Below are 26,947 nucleotides of genomic sequence, written 5' to 3'. Positions count from 1 at the left end.
CGGGAAGCTGGAGGCGCGCCTAGCGGACAAACACAGGTGACGTCCCGCCGAGGGCTGGCGTCGTCCCTCTAGTAATAGTTGCTCCCGATGAGCCGACGCCAAGTATTGAAAAGTATCAAAGTATCCGTTTTGAAATGTCCCTGCGAACGGGTTTTGTTTGTCCAGCGCGTCCGTCAGCGCCGTCTGCTGGTCGATGTCCGGCGAATACGCGGCCAGCGTGGACAAAAGGGGGCGCGCCGTCCTCTGGAGCGACATCTGACGGGCGGACGGACGTTTGGCTTTCCAATTTTTTTTTTGATATGGGAACCTTGTATTTTTTAATTATTTTCATCGTTGGGAAATTTGGAATCACTTTTAATATATGGTGTGTCACTTGAAGAATAATAAAAGGCTTTTTTTCTAGAGGAAAAGTAGTCACTTTTCATTTGACCTGAATCGATTTCATCAATGAAAGAGTGAAATCATATCTGGTGATGTGTGATTATTTTGAATTTGGGCACTTCTAGACCTGAATCCATTTCAATATTTCATTCAATCAAATGGAACCGTTTTCTAATTTATATTTGTTCCAATAAATCCATTCCAAAGTCAGATGAAAAGATAGACGAGTGGATTGGCCGCCATCCTTCCGTCTATTGCCGTCAACGAGACGATGTTTTTGAAATTCTCCCTGTGACGCCGGGGCGGACTCTCTTCTCCGATCACGTGAGCGGACTCCCTCTCTTCAGTTTCCACGGTGACGGCCGGGACCCCTCCTCCTCTTCCTCCTCTTCATCCCGATCGGCCGCTGGTCTCGTCTGCTGGTTGGTTCGTCGTCAGTATGGCAGAGAAAGGAACCAGGTAGCTCTCCTCTTAAATCCTCAACTTTGCATGCTGGATGGTTTGCGTGTCGCCGTCCCGTCAAATGACGCCTGCCTGAGGGAGGGAGGGAGGGAGGGAGGGAGGGCGGAGGAGCCGGTTACCATGACGACTCAAAGTCGTCGGCCACAAGACTGACGTCGCAGGTGTTGGCCAGAGATGCCTATTCCCTCTGCTCCTCTGCGCAAGTGGCTAGAGGACATTGGCTAATCCAATTCCTATCCTTTCATTTTCAGAGTTTTTAAAAAAGCAAGCCCCAATGGCAAGGTGAGTGAGTGAGAGTTCTTTCCTTCATCTTTCCTTTCCTCCCATCTCTCCTTACCTCCCATCTTGTCTTGCTCCTTCTCTCCTTCCCCGCCCGGCCTTTATTTTCCTCTCCTTCTTATCTTATCTCTCCCTTCTTTTCCCTCCTCTACTCTTTTCTTCCTCCCATCACCTTCCCTTCTCTCGTTGAGTCTTCTCTCCTTGTCCTTCCACCTCTCTTCTCTGCTCCTTTCCTTCCACTCCTCCGTCTTGACTTTCCATTCATCTCATTTACTTTCCTCTTCTCTTTCCTTTCCTCCCATCACGTCCCCCCCTCCCCTTCTCTAGTCTCATTTCCTGCCCCCCTCCCCACCTCATTTCCTTTCCTCCCCTCCCCTTCTTCTCACCCTCTCCTCATCTTTGCTTCTCATTCTTTCCTCTCCTCTCCTTCTTTAATCTTTTCTTTCCTCTCCTCTTATCTTTGCTCCTTTCCTTCCCTCGGCTCTCGTTTCCTCCCTCTCTCTCCTTCGCCGGCACGACCCGACGCCGTCCGTCTCCGCTCCAGCTGACGGTCTACCTGGGCAAGCGAGACTTTGTGGACCACGTGGACGGAGTGGAGCCCGTCGGTGAGGCAAAGGCGCACGTTTGCCGGCCTTCGGTCGACGCCGAACGACATTTTTTGTCTTTTTTCGCACCCGTCAGACGGCGTCATCTTGATCGATCCGGACTACCTGAAGGAGAGAAAAGGTGGGGCGGGCGGGCGGTTTGGGCGAGCGAGCGAGCGCGGAGATCCCTCCTCTCTCCATCCCTCCTCTCTCCATCCCTCCCTCCCTCCCTCCCTCCCTCGCTCGGCCCTGAGGAGATGTGCTGCTTTTTCAGTCTTTGTGACGCTCACCTGCGCCTTCCGCTACGGGCGAGAAGATCTGGACGTGCTGGGCTTGACCTTCCGCAAAGATTTGTTCGTGGCCAACGCGCAGGTCTTTCCCCCGGCGACGGACCGGGGCCGCCGCGACCTGACTCGTTTGCAGGAGCGGCTGATCAAGAAACTGGGGGAGCACGCCTACCCCTTCGCCTTCCAGGTACGCGCAAATCCGTTGATTTTGTCTTATTTCCGGCTCGCGACGTGTTTATTCGAATTCGCTTTTTTTGTGTGTGCGCCTTTGTTTTCAGATCCCGCTTAACCTGCCGTGTTCGGTCACGTTGCAGCCGGGACCCGAGGACACCGGAAAGGTCAAAATATCATGCAAACTTAATATTTCAGGTCAATTTCACTTTAATTCTTGTAAGTTGGCAGTGCTGCGAATGTGCATTTTCTACATCGACCAGTTGAAATTGCAGTTCCCAAATTTTCAAATGAACTGTTCATTTCATCGATCAAAATGTTCAACCAAAGTTCATGCTTCCAAAAAAATGAACTTTTCTAGTTCTTTCTTCTCCCTGAGAGTTGCTGCAAGCTATTATTGACAGAGTGGCTATTAGACCCACGGACAGCAATTATTTTATCCACTGTAATCGTGTCAGCTTCACCTTCATATTCAATTTCAAATTTGCGACGGTAGGAACCTGTTTGTAAAAGTCACTTCAATGTTGGCACTGGGCCAGTGTTCTGTCACATTTTGTACAGTACATCAGAAATTGCAGCTTTGCAGTTCTGCACGTAACGTTACAAACGGCAGCGATTCCAAAGTAAACACTTAAAAAAAAAAGGAAAGGAAGGACGTACTTTGGTTTGGTCACGGACGCGCACCAAGGAAAGCTCTCTATATATGTACGCCGGCGGCCGTATAAAATATTGGTGCGACAAAACAATAGATGCGTTCAGTTCACGTTCGTCCAAAATCCCAACGTAGTCATGAAGGATTGTTCATTGGACACGTTCGTGCACAATTTACGCGACAGTGGTAACGGAGTGGATCAGAGATGATGTTTTGGTAAGCTGGCACACCAGACTCCATATATCGCTTCTTATACAGTATATAGTCAAGCAGATGGGTGCGTCTGCAGCTCCCTCCTCTTTCCCCTGTTTGGCTCGCCATCAGAAGGTGACCAAACCACATGAAGCTGCAGTTTGGTTGAAATTAAAAATAGCAAACTCGGAAAACGTGCCCACCCTTCTGCTCTTCAGGCCTGCGGCGTGGACTTTGAAATCAAAGTGTTTTGCGCCGACAACGCCGAGGAAAAGATCCACAAAAGGTAAAAGCTTCCGCACGTGCATGCGTGCATTATGAATGGCATGGCGGCGCATTAGCAGCCAAAAACATTTCCTGGAGTGAGCGAACGATCGATAGCTCTTCCTAATAGCCTCGTTAAAAACAGGAACTCGGTCCGCCTGGTGATCCGGAAGGTTCAGTTCGCTCCGGAGAAAGCCGGGCCTCAGCCCAGCGCCGAGACCACCAGGCACTTCCTCATGTCCGACAAAGCTCTCCATCTGGAGGCCTCGCTGGACAAGCAGGTGAACCGAAAACGACGCTCTTTCTTTCTTACTTCTCTGAAAAATCCGTCAGCAGGGGGCGCTGGTGGGTGGTCATGAGGAAGAATAGGGGACATAGGATTCAATTCGTTTCACCCCCCCCCCCCCCCCAAAAAAAAACAAAAAAAAAACACAAAATCTGAAATAAAATAAACTCGGAAAAAACTGGGGAGAAAAAAAACAAACTAAAAATTGGCAAACTCACAAAAATTCCCAAAACCCACCCCACAAAAAATGCCCCCCTCTACCAAAATTGGAAAAATGTAGCAAAATTGAAAAATAACCACCACAAACACTGGGATACCCCCCCCCCCCCCCCAAAACAACAATATTTTTTAAACTTGCAAAACAGCCCCCACCCATATTGTAAAAAAAAATGTAAAAAATAAAAACTGTCAAATCCGCAAAAACTACCAAAAATGGAACAGAGCAGGTAAAAAAATCAAACAAAAAACAACACCCCCTCACCAAAATTGAAAAAAAAACCACCACAAAAACTGGGGGGGAAAAAAACCAAAACAACACTATTTTCAAACTCACCACAGACTTCATAACTTAGGTAATGAAGTCTATGAACTCACAAAAAAAAAAACAATATTGTAAAAAAAAAAAAAAAAAAAAAAAAAAAAAGAAAAGAAAATTGTCAAACCTGCAAAAACTGAAAAAAAACCCCGAAACGAAACTGAAAATTGGCAAACTTTCAAAAACCCTAACCCTAGAAGGCAAAAAAAAAAAAAAAAATTGGCAAACTAAAAAAAAGTACACTAAAAAAATGTTGAGAGAGTTAAATGATTGCCCCTCCACTTTAATTTCAGCTTTACTACCACGGCGAACCCATCAGCGTCAACGTCCACGTCACCAACAACACCAACAAGACGGTCAAAAAGATGAAGGTGTCCGGTAGGGAAGTTTTCTCCGCCTTCTTTTTTTTTCCCCCGCCCACCCCGCTCAAGCGTCTTTCCTCCCCAGTGCGACAGTACGCCGACATCTGCCTCTTCAACACGGCGCAGTACAAATGTCCGGTGGCGAGCCACGAGTCCGAGTGAGTCCTCTCCCTCCGCAATGTACTGTACACGTAATATACTTTTTATGATGTAAAAAAAAAATGATGTGATATTTTTTAAAAAGGTATCGACTAAAAGTATATCCAGATCATTTTTCAATTAAAAAGGAAATTTGAAATCATTTTGATGAAAAAAAAAATGGTTGATATCAGTTCATTATGATGTCATTTTTTGAATGTTTTTTTTTTCCCAATGCAAAATTGGAAATAACATTTTTAAAATGGAATATTTAGTTCAATAAAAAATCAAAAAGAACTGAAAAGAACACACATTCTTTTTTTATTATTAAAAAAACTGCGGTATCTGTTAATGACGGTATAGTTTTGTATGAACGCACGCTTTTGTCTCCCTCTTGTGGCGCGGTAGCGACGTGGTGGCTTCCAGCTCCACCTTCTGCAAAGTTTTCACCCTGACGCCGTTTCTGTCCAACAATCGAGAGAAAAGAGGCCTGGCGCTGGACGGCAAGTTGAAGCACGAAGACACCAACTTGGCATCCAGTACGCAGTGAGTGGCTACCTACCTACGGGATTTGTCAAATGGCCGCCGCCCACTCGGACCCCGCCTGACCGCAAATGACCGTGTTCAGGTTGCGCGAGGGGGCAGACAAGGAGATGTTGGGCATCGTGGTGTCCTACAAAGTCAAAGTCAAGTTGCTGGTGTCTCGCGGCGGGTCAGTTTGGATTTTTCAATTCTTCCGCTGTTTGTCAGTCAAACTTGACTTTTTTTTTGTTTTGTGGCCTACCCGCAGACTCCTGGGAGATCTGGCCCCCAGGTAAGCGCTCATCTACTTTCTATGGCGTCAATATTTGATTCCATTTGTTTTTCCGGCAGCGACGTGTCCCTGGAACTCCCTTTCACGCTGATGCATCCCAAGCCTCGAGAAGAGTCTCTCCACGGCCAAGAAAGTAAGAACCCGCCTCGCCACGCCCAGCCGCTGGCGCCGTTAGCCGCTCCCGCTAACGGACGCTTTTGTTCGGCAGCCGCCGCCGATGACACCAACCTGATCCAGTTTGACGCCAAGTAAGTCCAATCCAATGTCTTCATCCGTCCAATCCGTATGAAGCGGAAGGGTCGGCAGCCGACGGAGGTTCTGCCAGAATCCCACTTCCGACGGATTGGACGTGAACTCATTTCAATTGATGGCAAAAGCACGAAAGCGCTTCGGTCGCCCCTACCAACGCGGCCACCCTGAGGCGCATTCAATGCACCGGCACTCAAAACTAGCTGACGATTTGAGCGACGCGTGCTCACAGGCTGCCGTTCGCAGCGTCCGATCGGGGCGGCAGCCTTGTTTACTAGCAATTGAAGCATCTACTAGCTATAATCACAGGAGAAGGATCATTGTACACCACACTTTTAGATGCGCTTCATCTTTTACGGCAGCCGTCTAGAGAAGGGCAAGTGACAGTCAGGTCCCGAAAAGTACACACCGTATCGTTATCGTCTCGTCGGGACGTTATTCCTAACGACTCCCCGAGACCGACGACGTTATTTGAGCCGAACGTATCGGTATGGACCGGTTGACTTTGGACTCTTCTGCTCCGCAGCGACGACGACATCATCTTCGAAGACTTTGCCCGACAGCGGCTGATCGGCGCCAAAGACGACGAGGACGAAGAGGCGGCGGCGGCGCTCCACGACAGATAGAGCCGAGCCTCCGCCGGGAACGCCGGCTTCTTCTCTCCGCGTCGGCTAAAGAACGCTAGTTTAGTCGGACGGCGATGGAATTTGACTTTGGTTGTAGACGTCTGCATGCGCCGGATGTATTCGTTGCTTTCCCGCTACCGCGGGCGTACGGGGCTGTCAAATCGTCAAAAGTTTTTGTCGTCAAATGGAAAAGCACGCGGCAGGTAGTTAGGAGGGAGGGCCGACCCGTAGAAAAATTCGACCGGAGAGGAAGTGACTCCCAAATGCCCGCAAATCAACAGGAAGTGACCCCGAAAGGCCAAAAATCAATCGGAAATAGGACTCTGAATAGGAAGTGACCCCATATTGACAGGAAGTGAGCTGTTATCAAATGAAAGTGACCCAATATCTACAGGATTTATACTGCCAAAAAGAAATAGGAAGTGACCCCAAAATGCCTGCAAATCAACAGAAAGTGAGCCCCCCATATCAACAGCAAGTGACTTAGAAGTGTCCCCAAATCAACAGGAAGTGACCTTGTTTCAACAGGAAGTCACCCAGAAAGTTTTTGTGGCAAAACAGAAAGGCACGTAGTTAGGAGGGAGGGCTGACACGTCATCTCATTTGACGTCCAATCCGTTTGGACTGCAATTTTTTTTTAAAAAAGTTGTTTTTTTCTATTTGAAGAAGGAAACATGTCTGCCACTTTCACACCTGTGGGTTAATAAAAGCAGTACTTTTTTTTTTTTTCGATTTGAAAAAGGAAAAATCTAAACAGTCTCTTTTTATCTACTGTGTATTGATTTATTTTTATCTAAAAAAGGGGGAACCTGGTGAACACTTTGTGTGGTTGAATTCAAAAATGTCATTATTTCGAAGAAAAGAAGCACAAAATCTTCTCCCATGTCCGAAGCGTGTCAATTTGACATGAATTTTATCGGCGCGAAAACCACAAATTCGACAACGCGACTGTCTTTGGCGGGCGCAAAATGATGACGTCGGGCGAGTTCAACTCACAAAGCATATTGTCAATTGCTGAGGACAGTACTAGTATTGATGTTTTTATTTAAATAAAGTACAGGTGATGTGAAATGAGTTTGTCCCTTGTTCATTTTCGGGTTGAGTCACTCCATGTCCATTCTAGGCTCAGTTCATGAATATTTTGAATGCTCACTTCCTGTATGGATCTTTTTCTGGTCAGTTCCTTTTGATTTTGGCTCACTTGCTGTACATTCGGGCTCCCTTCCTGTCCAATTTGGACAGTGCAGTATTGTTAATCTTACTTTTAAAAAGTAATTCATTACATTTGCAAATGACTTCCCCCCAAAAGTAACTGAGTTACCTGAATGTAACAGTGAATTGGTTACTTGGCAATGTAACGAGTGTTACTTTTCATGTTTTTATTATTTTTTTTCTCTCATTCTCTCCCCCCCAAAAAAACCCCCCATAGTAACCTTTGCTATGTTTGGAAGTCATTTCATGTTGTGAATCAACTGTTAAAGTTGCTCCCGTTATTGCATTAGTTCCCTTCTGTCTTTTGGCACGTGAAAGTTTTAAAACTGTTTCATCATTTAAAGATACTCGATTTGACCGAATTAGGAGTATTTTAGATAAAACGTTTCTTAGGTTTGCTCAGAAGGTTGTATACACCAGAGCCTTCCTGAGAAGTCTACTGGTTTAAGATGGCGGCTGTTTACTAACGCCGGCGAGTCTATCATTTCCAATCTAGTTCTATATACACGTGATATCTACCGTAGCATCACGCGGGTGTAGTTTGTAGGCTATTGGCTACAGTCAGGCATGAATGGAGCCAACTAGCATCGCATTTGCAATGGCGTGACAACTCCCTTCCCTCCTCCCCACTCCCGCTTTGCTCTCTCTCTCATCTCACAGATTTTTCTTGCGTCATTCAACCCACGTAGTAACGCACGCCTTTACATCCTCAGTAACGGTAACGGCGTTGCCAAGATGAGAAAAGTAATTCATTAGATTACTCACTACTGGAAAAAATAACAGCGTTAGTAACGCCGTTGTACGCTAACGCAGTTCTGAACAACATTGAATTTGGATCATTTTCCGCCCAGATGTTTTTGGTCACATTTTGTGGCATTCCAGGGGTCATTTCCTGTGTATCTCTGGAGAAATATTTACTGCCTATGTATGATATATACAGTGCTGGCCAAAAGTATTGGCACCCCTGCAATTCTGTCAGATAATGCTGACTTTCTCCCAGAAAATGATTGCAATTACAAATGCTTTGCTCGTAATATCTTCATTTATTTTGCTTGCAATTAAAAAAAAAACACACACACACAAAGGAGAGTGGAAAATTCATGTGATGCTTCTCTCATTTGTGTAATTAACAACACCTGTTACTTTCCTGTGGCACATAACAGGTGGCGGTCATAACTAAATCACACTTGTAGCCAGTTAAAATGGGTTAAAGTTGACTCGACCTGTGTCCTTGTGTGTACCGCGTGGAGTATAGACTTCATAACTCTTATTTTTTGCATCACGCCTTACCATAGGGGACAGAGCTTCATTTAGTAATAACCAGCCAAAGACGGCACACGCTCTTTCCGAGCCGGATTAAAGCTTGGATTTTGAAGAACTACGAAAGCCGTACCGTATACAAACAGGAAGAATTGTCTCGAGAGTGATTTGTACCATGCATGCATTTTGACACGTTGTAAAAAAAATCAATGGGAGAATGGGAACTGCTACGGCATTGGCGTCATTCTTTGACATATATACTTAAAATACAGGGTGACCCCCAAAAAATTTACACTCAGTTGACTGCTTGTTTAAAAGCCATTGAAACATATCTAAATAGGTTGTCATGCTTAAGTGATTCATTAAGGTCACTGAATGCAGCTGATCATCTCTCGTCTCTACAATTCCTGTGCTTCTGCTGAAAATGAAGAAAACTTTAGCTGTACCTGAATTGCTGCGTGCCGGTCTGACACCTACTGAGATTGCAGCAAATCTGAGAATATCCAGATGTGCAGTCTACAAAGTTAAAAAGAAGCTGCAAGATACTGGAACAGCCTCACCAAAACCTGGGTCTGGATCTGTGCGGACCAAAGGTGATATGTGGCCACCCCAGAGTCCAGATCTCAATCCCCTGGATTATAGCGTATGGGCAACTGTGGAGGACAGTGCCCGTAAGAAGCCACAAACTTCTGTGGCAGCCTTGGCAAGGTCCATTGTTAGATCTTGGGAAAAGATGACAGCATCCTACATAAAGAAGCGTTCCGCAGGCGCCTGGAGGCTGTTGTGACACTTAAGGGAGGACACATTGAAAAATAGAGTGTACTGTACATGTTCTTTACAATGATGTATAATTTGTGATTCAATTCTAATTCTAAGATGAATAAACGTGGCATTTAACCCTTTAAGGTCTGGGCCTATTTTGTCTGATTTTGCATGCCTTTGAAGTTGCCTTTATATTTCAAAGAAAGAATTGTTTACGATGGCCTGGTTTGGTCCCTTTTTTTGTGACACCTTGAACTTCATGTCCAAATTGTTGTTTCCTTCACTGATCAATTATAAATCATCATTTTGGGCCCAAAAAGACCAAAAATTCCAAAATCGTTTTGTCAAAATTTTTAATATTGATGTCCAATTGACAACCAAACATGCGTAACGAACCGTTTTGAAACTTTGTAATATTTATTCAACATGTTAGGATGAACATTCAACCAAAAAAATTTAGAATAAATAGTCTTATATTTGACAATTCAACATAAACAACAGGTATAGCCATAGGCGTTTTTTGCCTTTATACATGCTCCAGTCAAAACAGGTTATATACAGCAGACCTAACAGTGAAGAACAGTGAAAAAATATATACCATCTAACACAAAAAGTGTTTAGAGGCCATCTCTTTATGAGTTTAGGTATTGCGGCCAATCGCCTGATGAAAACTATGTACACACAATCAAGCTTCTTGAACACACATTTATATACACAAATTGAGAAGATTGATGTGGGAAAAAAAAAATATATATATAACATTGGGGGGAAAAAAGCATTTTCAAAAATATTTACAATAAACAAGTTAAATTTATTTTCAGTCATGCCACTCCGAAAAGCAGTTTCGTCCTGGAATTAGACACGGCTACATCACACAGCTCACACTTCCATGGGGTGTCGGTCCTCTTTCCACCCTTCCATTTTCATTTCACTTTGCTTTCATTGTCACTATAAATGTACATGAAAATAAGTCAGTATTTATGAAAATAATAAAGTATAAAATAAAAATATATACAGCAATAAATAATCATGGAAATCTATATGTATGACAATAGAAAGAATACCATAGCTGAATATGTGCTACATCCCTAATCTTCATATAGAAAGAAGAACACCACAAATGATAAATTCCTGCCTGGGATACCCACAGTGCACGTACGACTTTGATCTGATATGCACATTTTATTATTATATACACAAGCACACACTTATATTGCATCAAAATTAACTTTGTCTTGCAATATCAAAAGAAACTTTCAAAAGAAACGTTTTCAGCATGAAAAAAAAGAGTGAGTTGGTTTACCTCTGCTCGTCGATGGCGTCACCCACGTGTTCAAATCCGTCACTATCTTCACTCGAGGACTCTTCCGAAGAAGACGATGATGACGAATTTGGACCATCCTCTTCCTCAAGTTGATCAGAAGCACAATTGCTTGCGCTAAATTTAGTTTTCCGTTCATTGTCAAAGTCACACAAAGTCGCTGCTCGATCCAGCAGTATCCAACTGGCCGTCGCTCGCCACCTCGCTGCTTCAGAACACTCCTCCTCCCTCTCGTTCGGTTGAACCTCGCACCGCAGTTATATTTATATTAAAAAAAAATAAATAAAAAAAAACGCATTTTGTGCTTCCACTGTGACTTCGAAAGGGTTCGTTTGATTTGTGTTTTTTTCATGGAGCTTCCGTTTTGAAAAAGGACTAGAAATGATGGAAATATAGACATAAACAAATGATCCATGCAGCGTTTTAATGTTTTTTTGAGAGGACAATAAAACTATAAAACTTAAATGACAATATCTCACGTTCTAGTTGGTCGATTGACTTCAAATAATAACGAGAGTAAACCGCAACTTCCGCACTTTAAAACGAGACCAACCAACGGCATGTGGGTGACGTAATTAAAACGTGAGGGCGCTTCAAAGACGACGTGCGCTGAGGACGCGCCGGCGCGTCCTTCGACTCTCAAGGGTTAAGTTGTATTATGGCAGTGTAAACTTTTTTTTGGGTCACCCTATAGACGCGTAAGTACCCTTTTTTCTTCTTTTAACCAAGAATCAAGACAGTTTTACATCCATATCTATAAAGAATTTAGTGATTTAGGCATTTATTCACAAGAATTTTGAATAGAAAAAGCCATTGTGGCAGCCCCCTTATCATAACAAAGAGCTAACAGACCAGCATCATACTTCGACAGATTTAAGTAAAGTAAATTCAAACTGCCCGTTTTTTTTTTTTTTGCTTTTAACCAAGAATGGAGACTATTTTACGTCCATATCTATAAAGAATTCAGGGATTGAAGCATTTATTCACAAGAATTTCAACGTAAAAAGCTCTTTGCTGTGGAAAGGCGGCGCTACAATAAACTTCGCCATAAAATAGGCCCCCTGCGGATCGGCCCTGTTTCCCATGTCATGTCAATAGGTTAAGAAGTCTATGCATGGAGAAAAGAAAGAAGACCAGACACCCGCCTGAGGACTTGGGAAGCAAAATTATGAGCAATTACAAGGCTACAAGTCCATCTCCAAAGACCTGAATGTGTCTACCGTGCGCAGTGTCATCAAAAAGTCTAAAGCCCACGGCACTGTGGCTAACCTCCCTAGATGTGGACGGAAAAGAAAAATCGACGAAAGAATGTGCGGTTGCTGGATAAAGAACCTCGACGAACATCCAAACAAGTTCGAGCTGTCCCGCAGTCCTCGGGTACAAGAGTGTCAATCCGTCAGCGTCTGAATGAAAAAGGACTCTATACCCAGGAAGACCACACGTCTGACCCAGAGACATAAAAAAAAGCCAGGTTAGAGTTTGCCAAAACTTACCCAAGAAAGCCAAAAACGTTTTAGAAGAATGTTCTCTGGTCAGATGAGACAAAAGTAGAGCTTTGTGGGAAAAGGCATCAACATAGAGTTACTAGGAAAAACGAGGCCTTCAAAGAAAAGAACACAGTCTCCACCCAGTCAAACATGGAGGAGGTTCCCTGATGTTTTGGGGTTGCTTTGCTGCCTCAGACTTTGGACTGCTTGACTGTGTGCATGGCATTATGAAGTCTGAAGACTACCAACAAATTTTGCAGCATAATGTTGGCTCTCCCTCAGAGGTCATGGGTCTTCCAGCAGGACAAGGACCCAAAAAGCACTAGAAAATGGTTTGAGAGAAAGCGCCGGAGACTTGTAAAGTGGCCAGACCTGAATCTCATAGAACACCTGTGGAGAGATCTGAAAATGGCACCCTTCAAATCTCAGAGACCTGGAGCAGAAGAATGGTCTCAAATTCCAGCAGAAACTCATTGATGGATACTGGAAGCGGTTGTTTGTTGTCTAAAGGTTGTGCTACCAAGTATTAGGCTGAGGGTACCAACACTTTTGTCCGGCCCATTTTTGGAGTTTTGTGTAAAATGACAATGATTTAAAAAAAAAAAAAAAAAAAAAAAAAGTCCTTTTTTTCATCGCAAGCAAAAATAAATGAAGATATTACTAGCAAAGCATTTGTAATTGCAATCATTTTCTGGGAGAAATTTAGCATTATCTGACAGAATTGCAGGGGTGCCAATGCTTATGGCCAGCACTGTGTGTGTGTATATATGTTTATGTAAAAAGAAACTTCTATCTATGAAGAGGATATGTAGGCCTACACCCTCTTAAATTCGTATTGGCCCGAATATAAGACAGTGTTTTTTGCATTGAAATAAGACTGAAAAAGGAGGGGGTCGTCTTATATTCGCTGTCTAGACGTTATAGCCATTCAGGCTAGATGGCGCCAGATATCATTAAAGCGATGTTCTGTCATGACAGATCTCCGCTTCTCTCAAGTTTAACCAGTTTGCATGATTTTTTTGCAATGTTTTTCCTTATTCAGATTTGTTTCAAGACTACAGTTGCAGTTCGACTTCACTTTGATGGTTAATGCAGTTATTGCAATTTTGTTGTTTTATTTACATTTCAAAAACCAGAATCCATTCATTTACGAATGTGATGGCACTTTAGTTTACATCTTTAAATGTTCAGATATTAAGATTGGAATGAGACAAAATAACATGCTTTTTCTCTCAAATGTATTGTTATAATCATTTGTTTCAGATATACCAAAATTATTTTCTGTATAAAAATTCATTTGGTGCTCAGAAAGTCTTTTTTTCAAACTTGAGTCTTGAAAAAGAGGGGGTCGTCTTATAATCGGGGCCGTCTTATATTCGGGTTAATACGGTATGTATATATATAAATCAAGTTGTACAAATTCTTTTCAAAAATAACATTTTATATGAGAATATTTACTATGAAGAGGCTCTGTGTTGCGGTGACTGACCAATGTTTCCAAAATAGTTGTCCACCGACGAAGCATCGGCCGGCGCCAAGTCGCCCCTCCTCCGTCGTCACGGGGACGGAGGGAGGAGTCAAATGACTGGCGATGCCGTCAGGTTGCCGTGGTTTCAGCCTTCCCCGGTCGCCGTCCGCTTTCAGCGCGGAGCGCCCGTCGTCTCCGAGCTCCTCGGCGACCCTTCGCCGAACCCCATCCGGGAAGGAAAGGAGCCGGGGCCGAAGGGCGAGGGGAGGGAGGAGACGTCGCTCCAGGAAGGATGGCGGAAATCTGACTCTAGCGGTGAGCGTTTCTCCTCTCCTCGTCTCTCTTTTCTACCATCCTTCTTTGTCGGCAGGAGATGACGAGCGGGCTTAAATAAATGAAGCGTGACGTCACTCTCCTCTGAGAGATGCTGGTGTTGCTAGGCGACCGCCGGCCGACTTCCCGTTCCATTTTTGGAGAGGCGCCGAGGGACGGACGGACGGACGGACGTTTCGGAGGACGTCGCCGCCGTTAGCCATTTCATGGCATTCGTTCGCCGGGATCCGAAAGACGTCCTCCTCGTTCGTGAGAACGCGCCTCCGGGACCCGAGCCGTGAAAATCCAATGCTATTTCAGCAAATTGGAGCGTATCGACGAAATTCACAGTGACATGAAATCATTGAGATGTCACCCACAGATGAACAAGAAGCGGCCTGGAAATGCCTCTGACTGAACAGGAAGTGACCCATATATGCCCCAAAATGAACAGGACGCAACCCTAAAATCAACAGGAGTGACGTGGAAACGCCCTAAATATCAACACCCTGAATCAATAGGAAAAGGAAGCGACCCAGCAATGTGTAAAAATCAACAGAAAATGACCAATAAATGCCCCAAAATCAACAGAAAATGAGCCAAAAATGAACAGGTAGTCATCCAGAAATGACCCCAAATCAACAGGAAGTGACCTGGAAATGCCCCAAATATCAAAAGGTAGTAAATCAATTGGAAGTGATGCAAAAATGAACAGGAAGTCATCCAGAAATGACCCCAACTCAACAAGAACTAACCTGGAAATACCAACAAATCAATAGAAAGTGACCTGTAAATGCCTCGAAATCAACAGATAATGAACCAAAACTGAACAGGAAGTCATCCAGAAATGACCCCAAATCAACAGGAAGTGCCCTGGAAATGCCCCAATTATCAACAGGTAGTAAATCAATAGGAAGTGGCGCAAAAATGAACAGGAAATCATCCAGAAATGAACCCAAATCAACAAGAAATAACTGGGAAATGCCCCAAAATGAAGAGAGAGGGAGCTGAAAATGTCTGCCAACTACCTCTATGAATGAACAGGAAGTAACCCCCCAAATCAACAAGAAGTGACCTAAAATGACGTGACTGTAGTCTAAAATCAACGTGACGTGAAAATGCCCCAAATATCCATAGGTAGTGACCCTGAATAGATAGGAAATGACCCAAAATGAACAGGGAGTCATCCAGAAATGACCCAAAATCAACCAGAAGTAACCAGGAAATCAAACAGAAAGTGACCTGAAAATCAACAGGAAATGACCCAGAGAACCCTGTGAAGGAACAGGAAGTGTCAAAATGTCCCAAAAGAAAGAGAAAATGACCCAATACAAACACAAAGTGCCCCAGTCATGACCCCAAATCAGCAGGAAGTGACCGGAAATGCCCCAAATGGACAGAAAGTGACTTGGAATTGCCTCCAAATCAACAGAAATGACATCAAGAATAAGACTCTCTTTTTTGTGTCGATAGCAGGAAGGATGACGTCCCAAGAGGAGGCTTCGACCTTGCGGCGCTTTTTCCAATACGTGGAGGACAGCTGCCTCCGGGCCTACGACCAGCTGGTCATCCAGAACGCCTGGGACATTTCCAGAGAGAGCGACCGCCTTCGAAATCGCCCCTCCTCGCGGGAAATGAAAATACACAAGAAACGCCAAGGAGAAGCCATCAAGAGGTCAGTGGGCCCCATGCACGTTCGGCTTTAGCGTCCGTCACGTGACTTTCCTTCGGCCGTCGAGCTCGTATCCCGGTTAACCCGGCCGACTAGGGCTAGCCCAGATCTTTCCGTCTTTCCAGGACCGAGGACGAGGAAGAGACGGCGGCCGGCGCCGGCAAATATTTCCGAATGGGTTTGGCTCCCGGCCGGGCCCTCGGCGTTCGCTCTCAGTCCCTCACCTCGGTGGGCGACGGCGCCGACGAACGCAAACAGCCGCCGCCGCCCAAGCCCAAGAGGGATCCCAACACCAAACTCAGCAGCAGCTCCGAGGCGCTTCCTACTCAAACTCAGGAGCCCCAGCACGGTACATCAAAAATGCATCCGTCGACGCGCCGATAACGTCCGGTTTAGACGTGCAGTTGTCGAAGTGTTACAATGTCATCACAAAGGGAACGATGACCCTAGCAATATGGCTGCCTTCTTTTACAAGGACTGATTTACCTTGTCTTGTTGACCCCTGACCATTCACTATGAGGTCATCTGACCTCCATGCCAGATTGCCGGAATCACGCAGGCCGAACCGCCGGATCCGCGCCGGACGGCCCGGGCCGGCGGGACGCGGCCAAAAGGACAAACTTTTCGCGTTCACCTTAGTCTTAACACTTTGTACCGTGTCCGGCGGGACGCGGCCAAAAGGACAAACTTTTCGCGTTCACCTTAGTCTTAACACTTTGTACCGTCTCCATTTTGAAAGCTGGAAAAAGGCTTCGAAGCACAAGTTGACCATTTACTCGGGTCGACGGCGATCAAACGGCAAGGCGAACCAGAAACGGACTCAGGCGAGGAGGCGGACTCGTTCCAAGTTCACCATATCACAAGTCAACAAAAGGTTCCCGAGAAAAATGACAACCATTAGTTCAACATTCAGTCTTTTATAAGGCTCTCGCGGGGTAGGCCGTAGGCAGAAGAAGGGTGTGCTTGGCCGTTGTTTAGGATTATTATCTGTACGTGGATTGGACAGGAGGATTCGGGAGTTACTGTTGTCGGGGCAATGAGGGTTGTGGATTTTGCCGCCTCAGCGCAACGTGAGTGCTGTGAGTTCCCGTCTCGGTCACGGGTTCCTCCTTATGGGATGTTCCTTGTCAAGACAAGATGTCCCGCCATCTGTTCTGGACCGTCCGGACGAACTGATTGCGGGAGTTGGTGTTTCAGACGCGGGCAAGACATCTACAAGTCTTGCCTCGTCAGCGTCAATCTTGCTCAGTCAGTTGCGTGACAAGAAGGCGTCATGTATTCTGCTTGTTTTCCTTAAACTATGATATAAGTGCTATTTATTTTATATTGGGTGTGTTAGAGTAATGCAAACAGGCATTACGAGAAAAGAAAGTATTTCCTTCAACGATGCCCTGGGATTTGGCCCAAAAGGAACAGGAAGTGACCAAAAATCAACAGGAAGTGACCCGGTGTTTGGCCTAAAATGAACAGGAAGTGACTGAGAATACTCCGAAAGGAACAGGCAGTGACCAAAAATCCACAGGAAGTGGCTGGGTGTTTGAAGAAGCGATTCGAAATGAACAGGAAGTGGCCAAAAATCAACAGGAAGTTACTGGGAAGACTCCAAAATGAATTGGAAGTGACTGAAACTGAACAGGAAGTGACTCGTGTTAGCCTAAAATGAACAGGAAGTGACTGAAAATGAACAGGAATTGGCCCAAAATAAAGTGGCCCTATTTCAACCATCGCAGCAAAACTAGCATTGTAATTTCTCCAGAAATTTTGAGTTCATTTGGAACTTTTTTTTTGGAATTTTATGTCACAGCGCACCCAGCATGCGGCGAGGACTGGAAGAAGACGCCCCCGCCCAAACCCAAACGCGACCCCAACACGCAGCTGAGCTCGTCCCGCGCGGCGCCGGACGATCCGGAGTCGGTTTACATCGAAATGGCGGCCAACGTCCCGGCCAAAAGTCCCGAGGAGCAGAGCGAGTCGGTGTACGAGGAGATGAAGTTCCCCGAGCGCCGCGTCCCCCCCCAGCCTTTTCCCAACCTGCTGACGCCCCGCCCGCCGTTGCTGGTCTTTCCGCCGGCCCCGCCCCAGCGCTCGCCCGATTCCGACGAGTCCCCGCTGACGCCGGTGGACGTGGCTCAGCTGAGCGCGGCGGGCAAAAAGGCCGCCGAGCGAGAGTCTTCGGGTCGCTCGTCGGCGCCGCCCCTCCGTTCCGCCCCCGCCCGCACGGGGTCGGCCTACCCGCGCAGCCGCTCGGCCTGCCCCTCCCCCGTCGCGCGTTCCCCCGCGCCTACCGGGCAGAAGAGACCGCCCCCTTACGAGGCCTCGGTGGCGGGCCGGCTCGCCGGCGCCGGGTCCCCGGACGCGGCGGACTGGAGGAGCCGGCGCGACGCTCAAGGTAAAACGCTGAAAATGTTCCATACTCAAACAAAATGCTCATTTTTAACACTACTTCAATAAATAGCCGTTTGAAGAGACAGGTCTGCACATTCAAACCGATCGGCCGTCTAGCGCCGTTGTAGGCTCACTATCCTGTTCCCCTCACTATCCACTCGCTCTTGCTATATGATTGGCCGAAATGCTCTCCCGTGATTGGCCGAAGAGTCGAAATGCTCTCCCGTGAAATGCCTGTTTAAAAATGTTCCCGTTGTTACTTCTTGCGTTCGTTAAAAGTGCTCATTTAAAAAAGGGAAATCGATGGATGATACTACACACAGAGCGCATGATTAACAAATGCTAAAGTTGTATATTCAGATAGCGAGAATAAGGAACGTCACTGACAAGCGCAGGCCCCCGCGAGTGGATAGTGAGGGGAATAGGATAGTGCGCCTACACCGTCATTCAATTTTGGGGCACTTTTTGTTGTTTTGACGCCTTCCCGGCTCACTTTTGTACATGTTTGCTGACTTCCTGTTCATTTTGTAGTATTACCGGGTCAGCAATTTTTCATTTTGGGACATTCCTGGTCTTTTCCCGCAAACTTTGAATCACTTCCTCTTCATTTTGGGCCCTTCCCGGTCCACTTCCTTGTCATTCTCAATCCCTTCCTGTTCATTTTAGAGTATTCCCAGGCCAGCGCTTTTTCATTTTGGGCCATTCTTAGTCACTTCTAGTTCATTTTGAATCATACCCTGTTCATTTTGGACCATTCCTGGCTCACTTCCTGTTGATTTTTGACCACTTATTATTCATTTTGGAGTATTCGTAGGTCACTTTCTCTTACTATTGAGTCACCTCCTTTTGGTCTTAGGGCATTTCTAGTCACTTCCTGTTGTTTTCTGGGCAATTGGAACGCTCGCACAAGTTTGTCGCTTGTAGACATCTAATCCAATTGGACTGGGGGGGGCTGCCGACTCTCCCGGTCAAAATGGATTGGATGTCAAGGGCAGCCAATGAGTTCAATAATTGAATCCAACATCGGTACAATTCTTTTTTTTTGTGGACAGAAACGAAATGTTTGTGTCAACTGGGCCGCTCGTCATCAACGCCGGGGGCGCCGACGAGCCAGCGAGACCACCCCGCCCTGGGCCAGGTAACCGCTACACGGCCACGTAGCGCGGCTATCGTGACTAACTTGAATACAAAGAAGCAGGGTGTTTTACGAAATTTCATACGAAATTTCCGGATCGCCAAAATGTTTCAAAACAACCCTGACACTGCTTATGATCAATCACAGTATCAACGAAAATGAACAGCAGCGAGGCTGATACCCAATCACCAGGCTACAATGGGTTACTTTGTCTGTTATATCCAATCAGACAAGCATTCTTTGAGTAGACACTGCTTATAATCAATTACAGTATCAAATAATATCGGCGACTTACATGGAAATTTCGTAACAGGTTCGCAGTGAGTAGAATAACAGGCACACTTTTGCTTAATAGACAATGTTTATTGAATAGAAATTGCAAATGAAATGAATAAATGAAGCTTAATTGATTACATTCCCACAAAAGCAAGCAGAAACAAAATCAAGAATAACTACAACGCTAGGTCTGAATTGTAAAAACCCTTACGAAGTAGTTGAAACACGTCAAGACACATAACAATGGCGCTAGATAATTAGTTGTCGAAGCTAAAATATCTTCACACCAAAGCGCAATGAGTTCCTTTATGATATTGAAATCAAGCTCTTACCTTGTCGACAATGAACGGAGGGCCACACAACGTTCCTGGTTTGAGCAATCAAGGAAACTCCGGTCGAGCGACTACTCGTGAAATCCTACGCCCGACGACCCCCAAAATGTGGCGCGGGATTAAGCTCTTTATATGCATAGGTCACGTGGGAACAGAGGGGCCAACCCCTGATCTCAGGAGACACCCTGCCTGTCCAATCAGGGTTAGGCTCTTTATTGTCGTGTCCAATCATGGCTAGGCTCTCCATTGTCGAAGGCAGCTGCTGTACTCTCAAAGGAAGGAACTCACTGTACTTTAGTACATAGTTGTCATAGCTACACAGCTGTTCTTTTACACATAGCCCAAAGGCACTTTGTTATATATACTTTGTTATATATATATGTTTTTTTTTTATACATTTAAGTTTTTAATAATGATGGGACCAGTGCGGGTCACAAAAAGGTCACAGGTGTTTTTCTCCATACTGATGGGACCAGTGTGGGTCACAAAAAGGTCACAGGTGTTTTTCTCCATACACAGGGCTATCGACTTGAGAGCACATGAAAATATAAAATATGACCCCCACATAAAATATGACCGTAAAGACAAAGCGGGACGGTTGACACATAACAAAGATAAACTGACAGAAATGCGCACGGAGCACAATGAATAAAATGTAACTACATAAATGTCTCAGACCATGCATGGCCTGAAGGAATCTGGCTACCGGAATCACGCCCGCCGGACCCGCGCTGGCGCAGATCCAACGACCCGGGTCGGCGAGACCCCCCCGACAACCCGGCCAAAAGGCCAAACGCCACGCGTTCACCTTAGTCTTAAGCCCTTGTACTGACTCCATTTTGGAAGCAGGAAAAAGGCTTCCAAACACAAGTTGACAATTTTTCCCGAGTTGACGGCAATCATACAGCACAGAGGGACCTGAGTGAGGATCCGAGGCCACCGAAAGGTTCCCGAGAAAAAAATGACAATGCTTAGTTAAACATTCAGTCTTTTGAAGGCTCTCGTCGGGCGGGCCGTGGGCAGGAAGAAGGGTGTGTTTGGGCTTTGTTCAGGATTATTGTGTGTTTGTGGATTGGACAGGAGGATTCGAGAGTTACTGTTGTCAGGGTAACGAGTCTTATCAATCGTGTTATCAGTTGGATATTAGGTGTTCTCCAGTGTTCCTTGTATTGAGACAGGACGTCCCGCCATTTGCTCTGGACTGTCCGGGAGAACTGATTGCGAGAGTTGGTAGTGCAGACGTGGGCTTGTAGATCTTGCTCGGTCAGTTGCATGACGCGCGTGTTGGGCTTTCGTGATAAGAAGACGCCATGTATGCCCTATATTCTTCTTGTTTCCTTAAATGATGGTGTATAAGTGCTATTTATTTTATATTGGCTGTGTTAGAGGTTAGGGTTAGGTTAAACAGTCGATCGGTAAGTACGAGGAAAGATACTATTCCCTAATTGATTATATTAAGTGCGTTCAAATAATCCAAACATTTAGCGGTGACTACGAGAAAAGGTATTATCTCCTTCAGAGTGCGGGACTGGAACTCAAACTAATGTCAACTCAACTTAAAGTAGATTAAATGTATTTCAACAACAAACTGTCTACAAATGACAAATAAATTGCCCAAATACAAACCTAATCATTGTGATCATTACCAATGTATGGAAATTAAGCGCCGTCTTAATGGCATGAGTCTCCCTCTGTATATACAGTGGTACCTCTACATACGAAGTTAATCCGTTCCAGGACCTTGTTTGGAAGTCGAAATGGTCGTATGTCGAGCAGGATTTTCCCATAGGAATACATTATAATTCCATTAATTCGTTCCACAGCCCAAAAACCTTCACTAAATCCTTAAAAAAATACTGCTGGTACTATTACAAATGGCAATTACACATAGCAAAACAAATAAATTATAAATCAAAATCGTAATAATAATAATAATAATAATAATAATTCCTGTATTAATGTAACGAATCGGGTTCTAATGTGGCGGACGTTTTTTGCTGACCCTGAACGCACCGCGGGGCTCACATGCCAGAGACAGACCGGTGAGCTTGAGTTTCAGTTTCACTTTGAATGTTTTCTTGAGAACACCTCAATTGCGGCAGACAGAAGGTGTTTTTCTTTTGAATAAGTTGTGAAATAAATGATAAAAACGTGGCGAAGTTGGCGATTTCTCTGGAGATGTTACCACAATAAGAATTGTCAGCTTAACTTATAAAGACTGGCGAACGATGGTCGGAGGAGGACCGTGGAGATGTATTGTTGAGCCATTTCACGGATGCCCACCCTACGCTCATATTTTTCTGTCATTTGCATCTTCATTTAGAAGGTAAGCGTCAACTTTTTCCTTGTTTCACCACCTGTACCAACCTTTTCTGAAACCAGTGTTGCTTTGTCACACAAGAAAATCCGCCGTGCATTCGTCTGCGGTGCTGCCATTGTCGTCGTATTTCGAGCATGTCGTCGGATGTAGAAACAAATGGCGAGTCAAATTTTACGTCGGATGTCGAAAAGTTTGTGTGTCGAAGCGATCGTATGTAGAGGTACCACTGTATATATTTTCTTTGATTTGGAATGTAACCTAACCTACTCCAACAACATGTGCTTGATCCATAATTGTCTGGCCTCGGGCTTTGAGTGTGTTCCGTCGACCTCTTTCACTCTGCCCACTTTCCCTCCCAGTGTGATGTTATAGCAGGGGTGCCCAATCCCGGTCCTCGAGAGCCCCTATCCAGCTTGTTTTCCGTGGCTCCCTCCCTCCTTGAACACACCTGAATCAACGAATCCGGATCGTTATCAGGCTGCTGCAGAGCTTGCTGATGAGCTGATCATTTGATTCAGGTGTGTTCAAGGAGGGAGGGAGACACGGAAAACAAGCTGGATGCGGGATTGGGCACCCCTGTCTTATAGCAAGGACTGAGGGGGACAGCGTTTCAAAAAAACACTTGGAGACTATTGAAGTCCAAAGAAACTCGAAAATGCCATTTCCGGAGAAATTGCCACGGTAACTTTGCTGTGATATCGGCCATTGATTTTGAAACTTTTTTCCTATTGAAATGGGGGGAATTTCAGAGTCACTTCCTATTCATATTGAGCTTAACTGTTAACTTCAGATTGACTTCCTGTTGAAATCAGGTCACTACCTGTTGATTTTCAGGCATTTCGGGGTGTTTCCAGTTGATAAGGTGTCATTTCCTGTTGAAGACATCACACTTCTTATCAATGGATTGCCAAATAGGGTCATTGTAAATGAACGGGAAAGTTTCTGGCAGAAGCGCACAAAACTTTTCTGCCCCTTCCTGAATTTTCACCATTTTTCTTTTTTGGTAGATGCCGTGGCTGTGCGGCGACGCCACCATGATGGAGACCATGGAAAAGAAACGGATTTTGTGCCGCGAGATCCAAAGTCGGCGGCGAGCCGGCGGCGACGACGAGCCCGCCGGGCCCCGGGGGAGGAGTAAACGACCGCCGCCCTATTCGGCGCCTCCCATCCGCGCCGTCTGGGACACGGCCATCTGAGCGCCGGCCACGCCCTCTCGTCCAAAGGAATCTGCCGTCTCTCGTCGTCGATGAGTTCAAAAACCTCCCCCCTCTTCGGAACGCGGGTCACGCGGAGCGGCCGCGCGGGGGTCAAAGGTCACCCCCGGCCCCGTCGCCACGGATACGACGGGGGGTCGAAACGGAACGAAAAAGGATGAGGCGATTCCATTTTTGCCCTCGGCCGTCAATGAATTGATTGCGCTAGACGTCCGATCCGTTTGAGGTGGGAGGATGGCGGCCAACTAACATTCATCCACTTGCCGCCAGACTACTCCCGCTTTTAAACGACTTGGATGTCCAAACTCGCCATTGATGGCAGAAGCTAGAAAAAGCCTACCACTCAGAGCGGCCATGTTGGTAGGGGCAATGACATTCCATCAAAGTCAATATGTACCTTGGCATTAAAATGAAGTCATAACTATCTTATTTCTTGACAAGATCACTTCCTGTTCATGTTGGAGAATTTGCGTGTAATGAACTTTTCATTTTGGGCCATTTCCGCTCACTCGCTGTTGATTTTGGAGTATTCCTCTGTCACTAACTTTTCTTTTTGGGCCATTCCTGGTACCTGCTCACTTCCTGTTCATTATGGGGTATTCGCAGGTCACTAACTTTTCATTTTGGGTCACTGCCTGTTCATTTTCAATCACTTCCTGTTCATTTCTGAGCCACTTCCCATTCAAAGTCAAAGCATCCGCTAGTTACTGCGTGGCTGCCACGGACGGTGCTCCGCATCCACCAATCCATTTGAAGATGGAGGGATGGCAGCAAATGACTGCAACGGATCGCCGTCGGTGGCAGTCGATGAGTTGACAATTTTGTGAGCGTTCTCTGCGGCAAGCGCGCGTAGAGTAAACCACATCCAGCAGAAGGGTTAGCGCACATTAACCGCGTGCACGCGCTCAGAGTGAGCTGTCATTAAGTCCCCTGTCGTTAGCTCCCTTCCCTTACCAACGTGCTCACACACGAACATATGTGTTTTGCTAAATTATCCGGCATATTAAGACAAAGACCTTAACACCTGAATAAACTCGACACACCACTTCAGTGACAATACTATTGGTAGGTGTACAATCCAATTTAATGGTTTATTATGATTATTTTTTTATTCAAAAATATTGAAACAAGTGTTTTTTGGGGGGGTTGGCAATAACTCATACTATTTCAGTGCCGTTGATGGTGGTAGGTGTCAAATCTCATTTTTCTTTGAATTAAAAACAGAAAGTGACCCAGAATCAACAGGAAATAACCCGTAAGTGTTCCGGACCAACAGGAAATGCCCCAAAATCAACAGGAAGTGACCTCTCAATAATGCCCCGAAATGTACAGGAAGTGACCCAAAATCAACTGGAAACTAACCCGTGAGTGTTCCAAAACCAACGGGGAATTCAACATGGACGGGAAAGAACCCGTAATTATCCGAAAACCAACAGGAAGTGACCTCGAAGTGCCGTATGGAACACAATGCTCCGAAATGTACAGGAAGTGATCCTAAATCAATAGGAAGTGTCGAAGGACGACGTTTTGGCTCTTTGCCCTCCGCGTGCTGGTTGAATTTCGGCTGGTGAGAATGCTGTTAAATTAGAGGCTGGAGATGAACAGTATTCCTTGGAAGGTTTTATTGCGAATATTCTGGGTACAAATGTGATACAGACGAGGGCTGTGACCTCGCAAAAGTACAAGAAAACACAATACGAGGCGGAGTGTTTTATACTGTTGAAAGGTCGTTGCCCAAACTCTGGCCCAAGCTGGGGATGTTTTCGTCAGAAAAACATCTTCAGTTGACACCTTGTGAGCTGCTCCCAGCTGGTACGACTCGTGAGTCATAAGCACAGTTTCTGATAAGGCCGTCAACAGATAGCCATTGTGGTTGTTCAAAGAGAATCCCACAAACATGGCCGCACATGGGCATAGTGCAATATATGCTATGATACAGTCTAGGATACAGAAGTAACTCGTGCGTGTCCCAAAACTAACAGGAAATTGACAGGAAGTCAACTGGAAGTATCCCAAAACCAACAGGACCTGACCGCTCAGCGTCGTATTACGCACAATGCCCCGAAATCAATATGCAGTAACCCAAAGCCATCGGGAAGTGACCCAAAATCAACAGGAAGTGACTTGTCAGTGTCCCAAAAGCAACAGGAAATGCCCCAAAAATCAACAGGAAGTGGCCCCTAAGTAGTACACGTGTAACGGGTAAGTGCGGGTCCGTTGTTTGCGGTGCGTGGAAAGCTCCCTCCCGATGCCTTGAAGTGGGTGCGCCGGCAGCTAAAGCTGCTAGCCCGGGCTTTTTGCTGAGTGGTCAGAGCACCCGCTCGTGCCGGACGCGTCGTGCGGCTCGGGTACGAGTCCTCACTTGGACAAGGGGGACGGACGGCGTCACGCGGATCCAAGCAACACTTTTGACTTGGATAAGATTTAGAAAGCGCGACTAGAGTCAAATGTCATGAATGTAACAGGACTTTTGCGCGACTGGATGTTTTTCCAGCCGCGATGGTGTGTTTGTGTGCGTGATGGAGCGTAGGAACAAAAGAGGAGCTCTTTCTGTGTGGCCCCGCCCGCCCCAATGCCCCATCCCATCCTATCCTTTGTGCTTTCTGTTGCAATTTGGGCCGAGTGAATGTTTAGGCAACAGATGCTCCGACAAAGAGCGCCAACACACAATGGAATGGTGAGAAGATTCCCGCGTTTTGCACTAAGACGGGGGATGTCAAGTCAAACTCCTTTTTGTCGCTTCACAATTGCAGTTGGGGAGAAAGAGAGAGGAGGGCAACTACTCTATGTTGGCTAAGCATTTTCTTGAAAAAGACAAAACTGTTTATGTTTTTGGAAAATGTGAACAAATTCAAGTGAAGAAAAAACATTTTTTGGGTTGCTTTTACGGATTGGAACAATTTAATAACTGACATTAGCCTGACGATGCTAGCTTGTTCTTGTCGTTTATAATCATCAAAAGACACATCAACCAATAATAAATAAAATCTGAAACTATTTGCATTTAAAAAAGAATTTGGACCATTTTTTTGGGTCTCTAAATTTAAACTTGGTTTTTGCTAACGAATTTACTTTGGCTAAATCATTGCTAAAAACGGATATTAGCCAGACTTATGCTAGCTTGTTCTTGTCGTGCATAATAATAAAAAAACACAAAAACGAATACATTTCATGGAAATATTTGTGTTTAAAAAAGAGAATTTGGACCATTTTTTTGCCCGCTGAACAACTTGATTTTTGCAAACAAATTCAATTTGGCTAAAACAGGGCTAAAAACTGAAATGAGCCAGAGCTATGCTAGCCTGTTCTTGTCGTTCATGATAATAAAAACAGACATCAACCAATTGGGCCATTTTTTTCCTCTTTCTAAACAACTTGATTTTTGCTAACGAATTTACGTTGGCTAAAACATTGCTAAGAGCTGATATTAGCCTGAGCTATGCTAGATCGTTTTGTATCGATTGATAAAAATCACTGTGGCAAATAAATGAATTCAAAAGAAAAATAAG

General features: G+C 45.4%; 2 protein-coding genes across 6 annotated transcripts; both read left to right on the top strand.

Moving 5' to 3' along the window:
* The first annotated feature begins 42 nt into the window (after nucleotides 1-42).
* Nucleotides 43-8,487, top strand: arrb1 (arrestin, beta 1). 3 transcript variants are annotated; one of them, XM_057838327.1, is made up of 16 exons: nucleotides 44-840; nucleotides 1,095-1,125; nucleotides 1,667-1,727; nucleotides 1,804-1,848; nucleotides 1,981-2,180; nucleotides 2,272-2,331; nucleotides 3,227-3,294; nucleotides 3,418-3,553; nucleotides 4,387-4,471; nucleotides 4,541-4,613; nucleotides 5,002-5,139; nucleotides 5,222-5,305; nucleotides 5,384-5,407; nucleotides 5,467-5,540; nucleotides 5,616-5,655; nucleotides 6,183-8,484. In XM_057838327.1, the coding sequence occupies exons 1-16, from the start codon at nucleotides 821-823 to the stop codon at nucleotides 6,280-6,282; spliced, it is 1,239 nt and encodes a 412-aa protein (XP_057694310.1). In that variant the 5' UTR covers nucleotides 44-820; the 3' UTR covers nucleotides 6,283-8,484. The 3 variants fall into 3 exon arrangements, with proteins under 3 accessions (XP_057694309.1, XP_057694310.1, XP_057694308.1); XM_057838325.1 differs by having other exon boundaries at nucleotides 797-840; nucleotides 1,450-1,727; nucleotides 6,183-8,486; XM_057838326.1 differs by having other exon boundaries at nucleotides 43-840; nucleotides 5,467-5,655; nucleotides 6,183-8,487.
* A 5,402-nt stretch (nucleotides 8,488-13,889) lies between these two features.
* LOC130917192 (neuronal tyrosine-phosphorylated phosphoinositide-3-kinase adapter 2-like) lies at nucleotides 13,890-26,773 on the top strand. Of its 3 annotated transcripts, none has more exons than XM_057838322.1 (6): nucleotides 13,890-14,107; nucleotides 15,581-15,779; nucleotides 15,902-16,125; nucleotides 17,581-18,165; nucleotides 19,214-19,299; nucleotides 23,232-26,773. In XM_057838322.1, the coding sequence occupies exons 1-6, from the start codon at nucleotides 13,906-13,908 to the stop codon at nucleotides 23,418-23,420; spliced, it is 1,485 nt and encodes a 494-aa protein (XP_057694305.1). In that variant the 5' UTR covers nucleotides 13,890-13,905; the 3' UTR covers nucleotides 23,421-26,773. The 3 variants fall into 3 exon arrangements, with proteins under 3 accessions (XP_057694305.1, XP_057694304.1, XP_057694306.1); XM_057838321.1 differs by having other exon boundaries at nucleotides 15,578-15,779; XM_057838323.1 differs by having other exon boundaries at nucleotides 14,002-14,717; nucleotides 15,578-15,779.
* Nucleotides 26,774-26,947: the final 174 nt, after the last annotated feature.

This window comes from Corythoichthys intestinalis, chromosome 6 (genome assembly GCF_030265065.1).
Source record: "Corythoichthys intestinalis isolate RoL2023-P3 chromosome 6, ASM3026506v1, whole genome shotgun sequence".
Lineage (NCBI taxonomy): Eukaryota > Metazoa > Chordata > Actinopteri > Syngnathiformes > Syngnathidae > Corythoichthys > Corythoichthys intestinalis.
Note: the sequence above shows the minus strand (reverse complement) of the source record. Positions and strands in the feature narration are given on the sequence as shown.

Coding starts and splice junctions, on each gene's coding strand:
- LOC130917192 (XM_057838321.1), top strand. CDS start 13,906: ATGACTGGCGATGCCGTCAGGTTGCCGTGGTTTCAGCCTTCCCCGGTC. Junction 16,126..17,580: donor AACTCAGGAGCCCCAGCACG/GTACATCAAAAA, acceptor TTTATGTCACAG/CGCACCCAGCATGCGGCGAG. Junction 18,166..19,213: donor GAGCCGGCGCGACGCTCAAG/GTAAAACGCTGA, acceptor TTTTGTGGACAG/AAACGAAATGTTTGTGTCAA.
- arrb1 (XM_057838325.1), top strand. Junction 4,472..4,540: donor CAAAAAGATGAAGGTGTCCG/GTAGGGAAGTTT, acceptor TTTCCTCCCCAG/TGCGACAGTACGCCGACATC. Junction 5,541..5,615: donor GTCTCTCCACGGCCAAGAAA/GTAAGAACCCGC, acceptor TTTGTTCGGCAG/CCGCCGCCGATGACACCAAC.